At 41.8% G+C, this 14,967-nt stretch overlaps 1 protein-coding gene across 1 annotated transcript in view; it reads right to left on the bottom strand.

Annotated features, from left to right (window-relative positions):
• The window catches only part of GALNT17 (polypeptide N-acetylgalactosaminyltransferase 17), a 456,488-nt gene that overhangs the window by 296,287 nt on the left and 145,234 nt on the right, over positions 1–14,967 (bottom strand). The window contains exon 2 of the mRNA XM_023655509.2: positions 2,776–2,959. Coding sequence (XP_023511277.1) covers positions 2,776–2,959 — 184 coding nt within the window. The remainder of the gene's footprint in view (positions 1–2,775; positions 2,960–14,967) is intronic.

The raw sequence follows: 14,967 nt of genomic DNA, 5'->3' as shown, positions 1-14,967 counted from the left end.
GATCCTGGCTCTCCTTTCTTCTTTAAGACAGCTATGTGCAGATGGACAGAGCTTTACAGCAAGTACACCTTACCAATAGTTAAGAGCAGAACCCAACCACTTTAGGGGGAAGTCCCCCAGCTGTCAGATCTATTGGCCTTTTTCTTAGGCTAGATGGTTTCCACAGAGTGGATTCTTCAAATTCTTCACTACAGGGTTGTGAAAGCCTGAAGGGGTAATGAGGCTGAGGGTGTCCCAATTTAGTACACATCCTTATCCTCTATCTTTGGGTACATCTTATGAACTAAAGCCCAGAGTTCACCTTATCCAGAGAATAAACCTCCCACACTCCACCTAGTGGGGAAGGGCAGTGTCTGGCTGTGCAAAGCTGGAGAAAGGATGTGGGGATACAACTTTAATCCTTCTATTCAAATCGACCTCCCAGCCTTCAGAAGCGCCCAGGGTTCTGAACTGTGACTAGGCTGCATTCTTCCGCTCTTACCACCACTTCCCACCATATGCATGAGGGTGGGTCTCAGCCTCATCCAGTTTGCTATGTCAATTACCGTTCATCCATCTTCTTTCCATTTTCCAAACCTTTGTAGGTGTCTCTTCACTACTGTCATCACCTGTTTAGTTGCCCCTTATGGGTTGCCATCCTGTTTAGTCCTTTACTATCATCTTAATAAAGTTCCAGGAGGGACCAGATATAAGTGGCACATTCAAGCCACCATGCTACACTACAGAGCACCATCGAGCTACTCATTCCTCCCTGAGCACGCCATATTCTTATTTGCACCCTCAACTCTGCTCTTGCTGTTCCCCTGCCAGGTCCATCCTTATCCCTCTCCTCTCCTCAATTTCCCAACCCTCAGTGGTCCTTCAGGATTAAGCTCAGGCATCACCCCAAGCAAGAGACTTTTCCATATCCTCCCTGCATACGCTGTGTATACCTCTGGCCTGACACACAGCACATAGACCACACTGTGCTGAACTGATCTCCCTGCATGTCTGTCTCCCTCCCTAGACAAGAAGTAAGTAGGCAAGGACTCTGTCTTATCTGATGTTCTGCCTCTAGTGTGGGGCAAGCCATCTGGCACGTAACGGGTGTCCATTTACATTTGTTCAACTGACTATTCCCAGTAAGTTCCATGTTGGAAGCATTTTCATCCCCATAGGAGTGAAAAAAATATGGCTCTGTTTATTTGCCAACATCCAAATAAGACAGGCTAATCAGAGAGCACCAGGAAAGGAAAACAGCCAGATGTTTTTGAGAACAAAAGTCCAGGAACACAAAATAGCTTCCAACAGGGGTGATATATGTTTTCCTAGCAATTCAAAATGAATATATGCTTATTAGGCAGACAGGGAGATTTAACAGGTTTCTCAGCTAATGCTGCAATTTTAAAACCATTTAAGATAATTTTCTTTATCTTGAATCTATTTTTCTCAGTAACCAGGATACTTAACTGATTTGTACAAAATCCATTTGAAAAAGAAATAATCTACTCTAAGCAAGGGCACACTCTGAATGGAAAAAGAGAGACACTACAAATCTAACAGAAGGCGAAGAATCTGTTAGAGAAGCCAAGGGGGACTCCTGCCTAGAAAGCAGGTTTTCCTCCAGCATCTTCATTCAACAACCCCTCTCTTTTCTCTATTTCACAAAGAGATAACAAATAATTCTTAAATCTGAGTGCACAGAAGAAAGGCCTTTCGTAAGACAACCAAGATGCAGGCAAACTGTTTAAAAGGTGAGAATGTCAAACAAAACAGTATAAGCTGAAACAACCATGGGACACACTTTCTCACCTATCAGCTTGGCAAAGCAGTTTTTAAATGCTAGTACCCAGTTCTGGAAGGGCCAAGCAAAATTCCAATAGGAGTCGAGGTAGCTATAAACTGTCCGGAGGAAAATATCACAATACGTACCTAGAGTTGCCAAAAATATTCCTATAATGAGATCTCAGGATTATACTTCTACAAGCGTGGATTAAGAAAGTAAATATTAGGGCCGGCCCGGTGGCGCAGTGGTTAAGTTTGCACACTCCGCTTTGGTGGCCTGGGGTTTGCTGGTTCGGATCCCAGGTGCAAACATGGCACTGCATGGCAAGCCATGATGTGGTGGGTGTCCCACATATGAAGTAGAGGAAGATGGGCACGGATGTTAGCTCAGGGCCAGCCTTCCTCAGCAAAAAGAGGAGGATTGGCGGCAGATGTTAGCTCAGGGCTAATCTTCCTCAACAACAACAACAAAAAAAAAAACAAGAAAGGAAATATTAAATCAATACACATAAAGCCTTGCATGGGAAGATATTCATCAAAGTGCTATGCATAATAATGAAAAATTGAAAATAACCTAAATCTCCAACAATGGAAATAATGATCATGATTAATAACATCACAACATGCTCATGAAATAACATTAAATGTATAAAAGGGTAAAAACAATATATCATATGCTCGTAACCTCTACAGAAAATAGACTCGAAGACAATATACTAAGATTTTATCAGTCGCTAGCTCTAGGTAATAAGATCATGGTGATTTCTGTTTTTACTTAAAACTTCTTGTATGGAGGAACTTGCTATATGTTTCTAGACTACTTTTATAAAAGTTTAAATTCTCATTTAGGTGCTATTTCATAACCAACAGTACTCAGTTTATTGACCGTGGAGGAGACATATAAAACCTCCCTCACTAGTTACAATGGACCTGAGAAAACGTCCCAGGCTCTGACCCACACCCTGCCACGTGATGGAGCAAGCCCCTCTGAATGACTGAATCAGAACTTACTTGGTGGGACGATAATCCGGAATGGAACGATCCAGTGAAATTTTTTCACTGAGGTAGGAATTGTAGCCATACTTCTCATGGGGTCCCTTGGCTTTTTCTTCTTCAGCCGGGGAAAGGGTAGCAGGAAGGCCACCTTTGCCCCGCCCACCATAACCTTCAATGAGCCCGAGGGATTTGGATAAGCCTAAAAAAAAAGGAAGGAAAAAAGAATTATTTGAAGACCATCACACCAGGATATGTCACTCAAATTCGGATGCAGCTTTAATGGAAATTTTAATATTACTTGCCACAGCAAAAACTACGTCCCTAATCTATCAATCCAGAAATATACCCTAAACACACTTACATTGAGAGGAAGGTCAAGGCAACTATGAGTTCTGGGGTTAAAGTCTGGATACAAACGAGGAGCCTCTCCCTTCTTTTGGGAACCAGGTGGACGGGGTCTATAAAAGGGAAAGACCACCTAAACTGGGAGAAATGTGGACCAAGGAGGACACCCAAAACGGAACAGAATGGCAACTATGATTCATGCCTGTTTTCGTCTCTCCATGGGGCAATTACAACAAGGCTAGCTACTCCAGGCGATGCTCAGCACACAGGACAGGAACAGCCGCTAACAGGAACTGCCAAACTGCAGGTGGTTTCGCTTCATTTGAACAGAGAATGACATACAGATTGATTTTATCATGAGTCCAAAGCGTGTAACAGTCTGACACCGTTCTTTACATAACAGTTTTATTTAAATTTCATCTAAATGGCAAAAGGAAATACAAAATGTTTGAGAATAAATCACAGAGAAAAAACCCCGTAAGGGTGATAACCGTGCCAAGTAGAGTGGGAGGCCTCTGTAACAAGCCTCACTGAGCAATTGCAAGTTCCCAGGATGGTGGCAGCTTTATACCTATTGTTCCATCATACAATAAACAGCTTGATGGGTAATTTTTAAATCCTAGAGTCATAGGAGGTTTTACTTCTCAGCTGGAAAACTTGTTGTTAAGGGCTCTCATTCCCTTTTGCCACTTCAAATGCTCAAGCTATTCAGCACATACTCAGGTGTGCTCACACACACATATACACACACGCACGCACATACACACAGGACACTTTATCCACAAAAGTCTCATTGCTGCTACTGGCAGGAAGAACATGGACCAGAGATGTAAACAGCTCCCTCAGCTTTCACAGGGAGTAGCCCACAGAACCTCGGAGGATCCGAACCTCCCAGGAAGGCACCCCCAGGCACGTCAAAGGCCAACAAATCTGTTCTGGTCACAGGGTGGTCCTCCATCACATAATGACAAGATTTGTATTCCCTTTTACTGCTTCTCTAAAAACAGGAATTTATTTTCTGTGCTATCAAAATCCAAAAGCAAAGGTTGAGAAAGCATGTCAGAGTCAGTCTCAAGTGAACGTCATTTTTCTGCCTGAGAATCATTTCCACTGTCCACTACATTCTTTTGGAACTCTGACATCTTTTCTGCCTGCCACCATCCCAACAGAAAATATATACCAGGCAAACACTAGCCAAAAGAAAGCTGAGATGGCTCTATTCATCAGATAAAACAGACTTTAGAGCAAACAGCTTTATGGGGATAAATAAGGTCATTACAAAAGCAACAATCTACCAGGAAGCTGTGCACCTAACAACATAGCTTCAAACAACGTAAAGCAAAAACCGACCATATTACAAGGAGAAACCAACAAATGCACAATCATTGTGGGAAATATTAACACATCGCTCAGTACTCAATAGATGAGAAGAACAAAAGTTTAGCAAAAATACAGATGAACTGAACACCAAAATTAACAAGCTTGCTCTACTGGACTCTGCACCTGACTTTCTAATAAGTACACATTTTCTTTCTCTTTCTTCCTTTTCTTTTCTTTCTCTTCTTTCTCTTCTTTCCTTCCTCCCTCCCTCCCTCCCTCCCTTTCTTTCTTTCTTTTCACATGTACATCATAATATATTTTGAATTCTGTGTAGATTACATCATGTTCACCACCCAAAAACTAATTATAGTCCATCCCCTCACATGTGAGCCTAATCATCCCTTTTGCCCTCCCCCCTTCCCCCTTCCCATTAGGTAACCACCAATTCAATCTCCAATGCTACATGCTTGTTTGTCGTTGTTTTTAACTTCTACTTATGAGTGAGATCATATTGTATTTGACTTTTTCCCTCTGACTTCTTTCACTCAGCATAATTCCCTCAAGGTCCATCCATGTTGTCACAAATGGCCGATTTCATCATTTCTTATGGCTGAGTAGCATTCCATCATGTATAAATACCACATCTTCTTTATCCATTCGTCCCTTGATGGGCACCTAGGTTGCTTCAAGTCTTGGCTACTGTGTATAATGCTGCAATGAACATAGGGGTGCAAGTATCTTTATGTCTTTGTGTTTTCAAGTTCTTTGGATAAATACCCAGCAGTGGGATAGCTGGATCATATGGTAGATCTATGCTTAACTTTCTGAGGATACTCCATACTGCTGTCCATAGTGGTTGCACTAGCTTGCACTCCCACCAGCAGTGAACAAGGGTTCCCTTCTCTCCACATCCTCTCCAACATTTGTTGTTTCCTGTCTTGTTAATTATAGCCATTCTGACCAGAGTGAGGTGATACCTCACTGTAGTTTTGATTTGCATTTCCCTGATAGCTAATGATGTTGAGCATCTTTTCATATGCCTGTTGGCCATCCGTATATCTTCTTCGGAGAAATCTCTGTTCAGATCTTCTGCCCATTTTCTAATTGGATTGTTGGTATTTTTGTTCTTGAACTGTATTATTTCTTTGTATATTTTGGATATTAACCCCTCATCTGATATATGGTTTGCAGATATATTCTCCCAATTGTTAGGTTGTCATTTTGTTTTGTTGATGGTTTCCTTTGCTGTGCAGAAGCTTTTTAGTTTGATGTGGTCCCATTTGTTCATTTTTTCTTTTGTTTCCCTTGCCCGGTCAGACATGGGACTTGAAAATATGCTGCTCAGACCAATGTCAAAGAGCATACTGCTTATGTTTTCTTCTAGAAGTTTCATGGTTTTGGGTTTTACATTCAAGTCTTTAATCCATTTTGAGTTGATTTTTGCGCATGGTGTAAGGGAATGGTCTACTTTCATTCTTTTGCATGTGGCTGTCCAGTTTTCCCAACACCATTTATTGAAAACACACTCTTTTCTCCATCATATGCTCTTGGCTCCCTTGTCAAATATTAGCTGTCCATAAATGTGTGGGTTTACTTCTGGGCTCCCAATTCTGTTCCATTGATCTGTGTGTCTGTTTTTGTGCCAGTACCATGATGTTTTGGTTACTATGGCTTTGTAGCATATTTCAAAATCAGGGAGCGTGATACCTCCAGCTTTGTTCTTTTTTCTCAGGAATCCTTTGGCTATTCGAGGTCTTTTGTTGTTCCATATAAATTTTAGGATTCTTTGTTCTATTTCTGTGAAAAATGTTGTTGGAACTTTGATAATGAGTACACATTTTCTACAAGAGCATATGGAACATTTTAGCAATTGACAGGACACAAACAAGTCTCAACCTTTCTTACATATCATCTTTGAACATAAAGCAATAAAAAACCCCGAGAAACCAATAATAAAAATACCACAAAGAATCCACACATTTTGGCAATTTAAAAGGACTTCTAAAACAATCCTGGGTTAAATAATCAATCATAGTGCCATCAGAAGACATATGAAACTGATAGAACATGAAGCAGCACATCTCAAAACTTGTAGGCTAGTGCTAAAACAATACTTGGAAGGAACGCTATAACATTAAATGCACATATTAGGGTACAAATTGAAAGACTGATCATCAATGAGTTAAGCATCAGCATCTAACTCAAGGAGTTAGAAAAAGAAGAGAGGAAATCCAAAGAAAGCAATAATAAACAAAAGAACAAAAATGAGTAACACACACACAAAGGAAAGACAGCAAGGAAGCAGGAGGGAGCAGGAGGGAGGGAGGAAAGAGGGAGGTAGGGAAAGGGAGAGAGAAACTAACTCCAGGAAAATTGGACAAAAAGAGAGGGAAGGCACACATCCCCTTCAGGGAGGACTTACCTATTCATCACAGTACACATAGCACCTAGGGCCCACAATACTTTTAGGGGCCCAGGAAAATGTTTAAATTTCTTCTTAAATCAGAGCAATGCAGTCATAAAATATAATTTTTAATATTGTTCTTTATGGAGAAAAACCCATAAAGGCCAAAGTGCCTAGGGCCCACAAAAGTCATTATGCAGCCCTGGCCCGCCTGAGGTTAGAGTTTTATCTATAGGTGACAAGGTGCCTAAAGCATGGAGAAGGAAAGTAACAAGGTCTGAGTCATGGTTTGTAACTTTTACCTAGAAGGTAGAGAGCACAGGACAGACCCCAGGCACTAACAGTAGTAACAGCCACCATTCATTGAGCATCTACTATGTGCTGGGCACCCTGCTAAGTGCTTTACATATATTTTATAATTGCTTCCTCTAATCTCCTGACAATCTCATGAAGGAGGTACTGTTATGACCTCTATTTGACAAATGAGGACACTAAGTCTGAGAACGTAGTAACTTGGTTAAGGTTCCATGGCTGGTAAAGGAAGACAAGACCTGGATTCTGGATGTAGTTAGAGATATAAAGGAAGATAAAACCCGGGCTCTGTGACAGATAAGGAGTTCTAGGGCTCTTGCCGAAGCCTGGACAATGAATGGTAAGAAGCCTCATTTTAAGGCAGTGGTGGTAGCGATCAAAAGGACAGGAGGGATTTGAGAAATATTTAAGAGATACCATCACAAGGCATGAGACAGACAAGTGTTAGGATGAGAGAGAGAGAGAGAGAAGTGAGTGAGCCTTGGGCTTCCAGTGTGAGGACTAGGTGGTAACAGCACTCACAAAGACAAGGAAAGCTTGAGAAGACAAGTCCTGTTCTCTACATGTGGTATATGGAGCATCCATGGGACATTTGGATAGAGTCAGAGGTCCAGTGGGGAGCTGAAACACACAAGAATGGAAGTTCACATGACAGAGGAGGCCCAAGATATGAACCTGGCAGCCATCAGCATGGAACGGGCCAGGCCATAGCTACAACAGAGGATGAGGGATGGAGGAGTGCGGAGGGATGTTGATTGGCAAGAAGGAGACAGACAGACAATGCTCAGGAAGCGTTCTCCAACCACAGCCTGTCTTGTATACTTCCATCATATCTAGAGTAGGAATTGCATACTTCAGAACTTATTTCTTCTCTGCTCTATATGTATGCTCTCTCACTGAAGCTACATTTGAAGCTCAAAACTTCAAGGAACTGATACTCAAAGGAATGGAGAAACATCCCAACATGACCAAGTGGTTAAGCTCCCTGCTTGTCTTCATAAATCCATCTGACCACTCTCTCTCCACCACTGATGAGCATCGTTTAGGCTTTAAATTTTTTTTAATGCTTTTATATCCATATTTCTGTTAGACAGGGTAGATATTACCATGATCATTTCAGAGATGAACAAACAGAGGCTCAGAAGGACTAATTATTTGACCATCCAAAAGTAATGGAGACAGAATAAGACATTCCTCCCAGCACCAACATGCACACAAATGCTTTGTCCAGGAAATCCTGTTGGAAAGAAGACCCTGGAATTAAAAACAGGATAAAGAATAGTAAAATAAATGGTAATAAACTCATAAAAAGGAATACTAAACATCAGTGAAAGTGAACAACTTGTAGATAAATGGATGAATCTCCCAGACTCAATATAAAGCAAAAAGTAAGCACCAAAAATACATATAATTCCATTTATACAAAGTTTCCAAAACTAACCAAAATATAGTGGAGAGATAAAAACTTGTGTGGTGAAGAAATTATAAACAGCAGCAACAATCCACAGACCGTGGATTATGACAGGAGAGGGACACAAAAAGGAGCTCCAAGGTATTGGTAATGCTCCATTGTAAAGCTGGGAGGTAGATACCACTAGTGTTCATTATATAAGTATTACCTGACATACATGCAATATATATAATGTGTGAAATATTACACAACAACAAAGACAATAAAGAGACCACTGACAGTGGGATTTCTTCTTGTTTTGTGTCTTTTACTCGTTCACCCTGGGTTTCTCTTTTCCTTACCCAGTACTTGTTGCCTTTTCTCACAAGCAACAGCCTTCTGTGGTTTTCTTGCCAGCCTGGAACCCAGGGGTCAAGGAGAGAGACTACCTGAACGGGGCAGAATTGCCCTTCAGCTTAACTCAGCAGCTTCAGCGGTAAGCATCTGATTCTTCCTCTTATTTCACCTGGGTGGTTTGGTGAGCAAATCTTTTTCTTCCCTTGATGATGCAGCATTTCTTTTGTCCAGTCTAAACAGACAGCTTCCAATTCCAAATCATTAAATGCCACCTTGGAGCTAAAATACGTCTCAGCTGTGTTTGCCCACACCCCCATGGGCACCCTCATGGGCAGGCAGAGGGGCCAGGGAGGGAATTTACTATAAATTGGCATAGGAGTTAAGACTAGGAACACATGCTGGATTAGCACCAAGGACACGCAGGGAATGACAGTTCCTAGAGAGATTGTTTTCCCTTTCTGTGGCATTATTTCTTCTCTTCCATTATGAAAGGCACCCACTTAGCAGCCTCAAAGAAGATCATTCCTTACGGTACAATGTGACAACTATGAATTATATATTTTGTGGTCCATGTGCTCCAAGTTTCCCCCCAATTTAGTCTGCCAAAAAGGTTCAACAAAGCAGCAAAAATTTTCACTGGACTTTAATGTGATTACTTAGCAGTCCTCAGAAACTCTGGGCAAAGATAAATAAGAGTTCAAGTTCACTGACAATGCTCAAGTTGGTCTTTGCTTAGTTGGGAAAAAGTTGCCAGTGGAGCAAGTTGAGATGACTCCACACCCCCAGGGAACCTTTTTTACTGAAAGGGCCCATTGCTCTTTGGCCAAAAGCAACTGCAGCCACTGCAGACTGCTATGAACTTGCAGGCATAGAAGTTACAATTGGCAAAGGGAAGAAGAAGGAAAGAGAATGGGGTAAGTAGTTGGCACCAGGCTTGGGAGGACCCATGATTCCCTTCCTCCCCTTCAGGCGCTGTGTTCCGGGGTTCTTTTAGCTGAAGACTGTTGCATAGCCGAGGGGCACTACTAGGCAAGAGGTTGAAGATAAAGCGAGAAAGAACAAATTGACATCAGTCATCCCACAGCACCCGGACCGAATATTCTTCATGTTTCTCTCCAGATCCACTCTCCACCCTTTTTACCTGCTTCATGCCCCAGGAGACAGACCTAAATAGACAGCCTCAAGGGTTCCTTGCCTTCCTTGGGTTGGGTTCAAGCAACAGGAGGCACCTTGAGGAGACTGACGGAAAGCGAGAGAGGTGGGGATATTTATTCCCCCAGCTCCCTCCCGACTGGGCAGTGGTTTGCTGGAGGCTGCATTCTTCTACAGTTGCTATGGCGCAGTCCTCTCCCAGGGTTAGCCGAGGGTTACAGCTAACCTGTATTCTGATAACTGCTCCCTCCTCTTGCCCCTTCAGGCCTTGGCATAGCAACTGCTTCCTCCTCTGTTGCTAGCCCTAGGGTGATTCGCCATCCCTTGTCATTCCTGGTTGATCTCCCTTAACTCTGCCCAAACTTTTGTAAATGTTTTGCTAAACTCTCTTCCATCACCCCTTCCGAGTGTGTCATCTGTTTCTTGCTGGGATACTGACAGATACAGCATCTTACCTATCCCCATGGGAAGACTTCTCCCATGGTACCACATCCAGGCATTCTCCTTAAGGGCAGGGTTGTGGGCACCCCAGTGCCTGACAAACAGAAAGTTCTTTAAAACTATTGAGCATAGGGATGAACAGAGATGAGATCTGGAGATTCAACTCAGAGCCGTCTATTCTAAGTGAATAGTTGATGTCAGAGAAGAAACTTTAATACCATGAGAAAAACATCTACTAAGAGAAGAAGGATTAAGACTACATGTTATAGTACATTTGTATTCATAAATAAAAAGAGAGTTTGCACTAATAAATGCCACAGGGAAATCAAGCCCGAAAAAGTCCATTTGGTTTGGTAGTAAAAAGGACCCTGGTGACCTTGGAGATGACCAACGTCAGTGAAGCAAGTGTTTCCAGGATGGTAAAGAAAGGAGGCAGGAGGCAGGAGGCAGGATGTCTTGGCTGAAGCATGTAGAAGATCACGTGCTAATAGTGTTTTGTATTCCAGCAATAACCAACTAGAACATATAATGTAAAAAAAAATTCTATCTGGGCCCGGCCCTGTGGCCGAGTTGTTAAAGTTCTGCACCATCTGCTTTGGCACCCAGGTTCGTGGATTCGGATCCTGAGCACAGGCCTACTCCACTCATCAGCCATGCTGTGCTGGTAGCCCTCATATAAAATAGAGGAAGACTGGCACAGATGTTAGCTCAGGGCTAATCTTCCTCAAGTGAAAAAAATAAAAATATAAAAAATTTTTTAAAATTCTATTTATAAAAGCAACAAATATTGCAGTATACCCAGAAATAACTTTAGCCAATGGGAAGAAAATGTAAAAACTTTACTAAATGGAATAAATTGGAATAAAATAAATTGGCAGAGGGAGGCATGTTTTTGAATTAGAAGATGGAATGTTATGAAGATAAATTTTCTCCTTTTTAATGTACAGGTTTAATGTAATTCTAAATGGGATTTTTTTTTTTTACGAAACATAACAAAAGGTTCTAAAATTAACCCAGAAGAACAGAGGTGAGAAAAGTTAGATGTTTTTTAAAAAAGAAGAAAAATGAGGGGGATTACCCTATCCAATAGGAAGTGAGGAAATAAAGCAATGATAATTAAAGTGGCATGGTGACTGAAAGAAAATTTTAAATAGATGCTGGGAGGTGAGGCTCGAAAATTTTTTTTCTCAAATAGTCATCCAATTTTCCAAACATTAGATAATAAAAATAACCTCCACTTTTGAAATTTTAGAAATTCCCTTCTAGTGCAGTTGAGTCAGCACTGATTTCTGCACAGCATCTCACGTGGACGGCAGAGCCGCGGCCCCTCTCTCACCGGAGCACAGGAATGCCGAGGCACACGCACTTGACGACTGCTCGGTGAGCATAAATCACTCTGCCCACGTCTGTCTTCAATTTGGCCAAGAGACTAAGGCTCCAGGGGGGCGGCAAAAATAAACAGCCAAGGTTGTAAATTAACTCCAAGCTCTCTTCCCACCTCCCGCCATACAACTAAGGACATAATTTTCTCCAGGGTTACAGTTTAAACCTATGAGTTTACAGATAACTAGCATCATTCTTTCAGAAGTAAAGATGGTACTCACAACAGGCGCACAAACTCAGGAATAGATAGAGACTGCAGATCCTGAGCACTTGTCAACTCATAAAGCTCCTCATCATCTCAGCATCCATGGCCCAGTGTGGGGAAAACCACACACCCACACACACACACACAGCCAAAGAGCCCAGTGTGTCATGTGGCTTGTCTTCAGCCGGGCGAGTGTATGTCAGGAGGTCTCTGCAGAGAGCCTGACTCCTCCTGAAGGTCATAGAATCCCAGAGAGATCCCACATGCTGCTAAAGCATTTGGAAGTTGACAAAAGTTATAGACAACCGGGAAGTGATAGCCATAAGCTTAATAGCGAGCAACAATTCCTGGTTTATTCCTGGTCAACTTCCATGTACGCCTAGGAGGGTGCGGAGCCTTCCGGAGGAAGCCAGCCTGATAATAGATATAAATAGGGATGACACCTGAGAAATGTGTAAAGAGGGACCAGGAAGGGGCTTATCCCACCAGCAAGTAAAACATACTGAAAAGTTCTAATAATAAAGATAGTGAGAGAGGAACAGGAAATGACAGGCCAATCAATGGAACAGAAAAGTTAGTCCAGAAATATTGCTGAAAGAGAGAGGAGAGCGCCACTCTGTATACAAATGTTAGCAATAATTAGTTAAACTGACAAATGTTCATTAGCTACAAAGCACATGTACAATATTTATGTATACATACAATAACATACAATATTTATGTTAAACACATGCTAACTGTACATATATGTGTGAAATATATATTTTTTAAATTCACTTAATTTATATATATATATATATATATATATATAAACTTAAAATATTTTTAAATTCGTTACTCAAATGATTCTTGGTGCTAGTTCTCACATATCTCCTGACCCTGTTCCTCCTCTCCATCACCTTTAATACCGCCCGAATTCAAGCTCAAGTCATCTCTTCCCTGAGTTACTGCAGTCAACTCCTAATACTGTCTTTAGAGTGAACTTTCTAACATGCAAATCTGATCTCTGTTTGCTTAAATTCACTAGTGCATTCCTGCTGCCTATGGAAAAAAATCCACAAGTCTTCATGTAATGTACGGAGCTGCTCATTAGCTGACTCCTTGCCCAGCCTTCTCCACTGCCTCTCCCTCTGCTGCAGCCTCTGTCTTAGCTATCCCATCCTCTTCTGATGCTTCTAAAAAGCCACTGGCCCTCAGCCCTCAGTAGTCATCCCTGCTACTCAACACAACCCTAAAGACTTTCTGAACACTACCCAACCCAGAAAGTCAGCTCCCTGGCAGAAACCTCAACCACAACATTGCTCATATCTATGTGTCCTCGATTGCTCACTCGCAAGAGCACAGGCCTCTTGTGGACAGGAAGACATCTTTGTGTCTTATACATGGTGTGGCACATAGCAAGCACCTCATACATGCTGTACATGTGAATGAATGGCTGAAGGAGAAAACAAGTGAATAAATGAATGAGTAAGTGAAGGAGTGCATCATAAGCAGGGCTGGCCAAATATATTACCATGTTCTAGTGTTGATATAGAAATCTCCTGGAGACATGTCAGAAACTGGTAATCACTGCTTCATGAACTCATGTCAAATCATTATTGATTCTCCAGTTCATATATTAATATGATGATCTCGACATTTGTTGACATCTGCATTATCATGATGATTTTGACATTTTCTGTCCTGTATCCTCAGTGATTCCCAGACATGATGTCCAAAGGTTACATTCATCTTAATATCTTGAATGTAATCATAGGAGTTCAACTGCATCAGCTGCTTCTTTGTGGAAGAGAACTGAGCAAGTCATTCCCTAAGGCTAAGGAGGATATCATACTCGGGGTCCAACTTCAAATCTTAAGTTGGAAGGAAGGAGAGATCAACTGCCTCCTCCCATCCAGTGCAGGAATTCCAGACAGTCACCCAGATTTGCTGTATTCCTCCAGGACTAAAGAACTCCCCACCTTGCAGGGCAGAGCATTCCTGGTTTACAGCTCAAATAGATAAAGTCTCAAAACGTATAGCTCAGTTTCTTCTACCCAGTGGTTGTACTTCTCGCTTCTATATCTATCGTGCCAATTATTATACTTTTATATTATTTTCAAATATTTTAAGACATTATCATAAGCTGTCCTCATATTTTCTTTTTTCTCAGGCTAAACATATCCTCTCCTTCAACCATCTTTATATGATCATGTTTCAAATTTTCCATGATCCCTTAGTCTGCTCAGGCTGCAATAACAAAATACCATACAGCAAGCGGCTTAAACAACAGACATTTCTTTCTCACAGTTCTGGAGGCTGGGAAGTCCAAGATCAAGGGGCTAGCATGTTTGGTTCTTGGTGAGAGCTCTCTTCCTGGCTCATAGACAGCCACCTTCTCGCTGTGTCTTCACATGGTGGAAAGAGAGCAAGCTCTGGCGTCTCTTCCTCTTCTTTTAAGGGCGCTAATCCCATCATGGAGGCTCCATCCTTATGACCTCATCTAACCCAGCCAAAGGCCCCACCTCCTAAAACCATCACATTGCGGGGTTAGGGCTACAAAATATGAATTTGGGCAGGACACACACACTCAGTCTATAACACACGGTCATCCACTGCTGGATTCTGTCCTAGAAGACAAAACGATGACTAATAGGTCTCTGGATGTGGGCTCTCCCCCAGAGCCCAGAATACTGGAAGTACATTTTTGCCCATTAACCAAACTGTTCGTGCAGCATTTGCAGTTCTAAGAGATATGAATCATTGTTATGTGCTTGAAGTGACTTTGGAACAAACTGTCCATAAATTTTCAAACTGCAATTTTATTCAAAATGACATGCCTTACATGTATTATGAACTTCATACTTCCTGGAATCTTTCTACAAAGATTACTTAATTTGATCCTCAGAACAGCGCCAT

The sequence above is a fragment of the Equus caballus genome, chromosome 13 (genome assembly GCF_041296265.1).
Source record: "Equus caballus isolate H_3958 breed thoroughbred chromosome 13, TB-T2T, whole genome shotgun sequence".
In the NCBI taxonomy this organism is placed as follows: domain Eukaryota; kingdom Metazoa; phylum Chordata; class Mammalia; order Perissodactyla; family Equidae; genus Equus; species Equus caballus.
The sequence above is the reverse complement of the archived record's forward strand: the minus strand, read 5'-3'. Positions and strand labels throughout refer to the sequence as shown.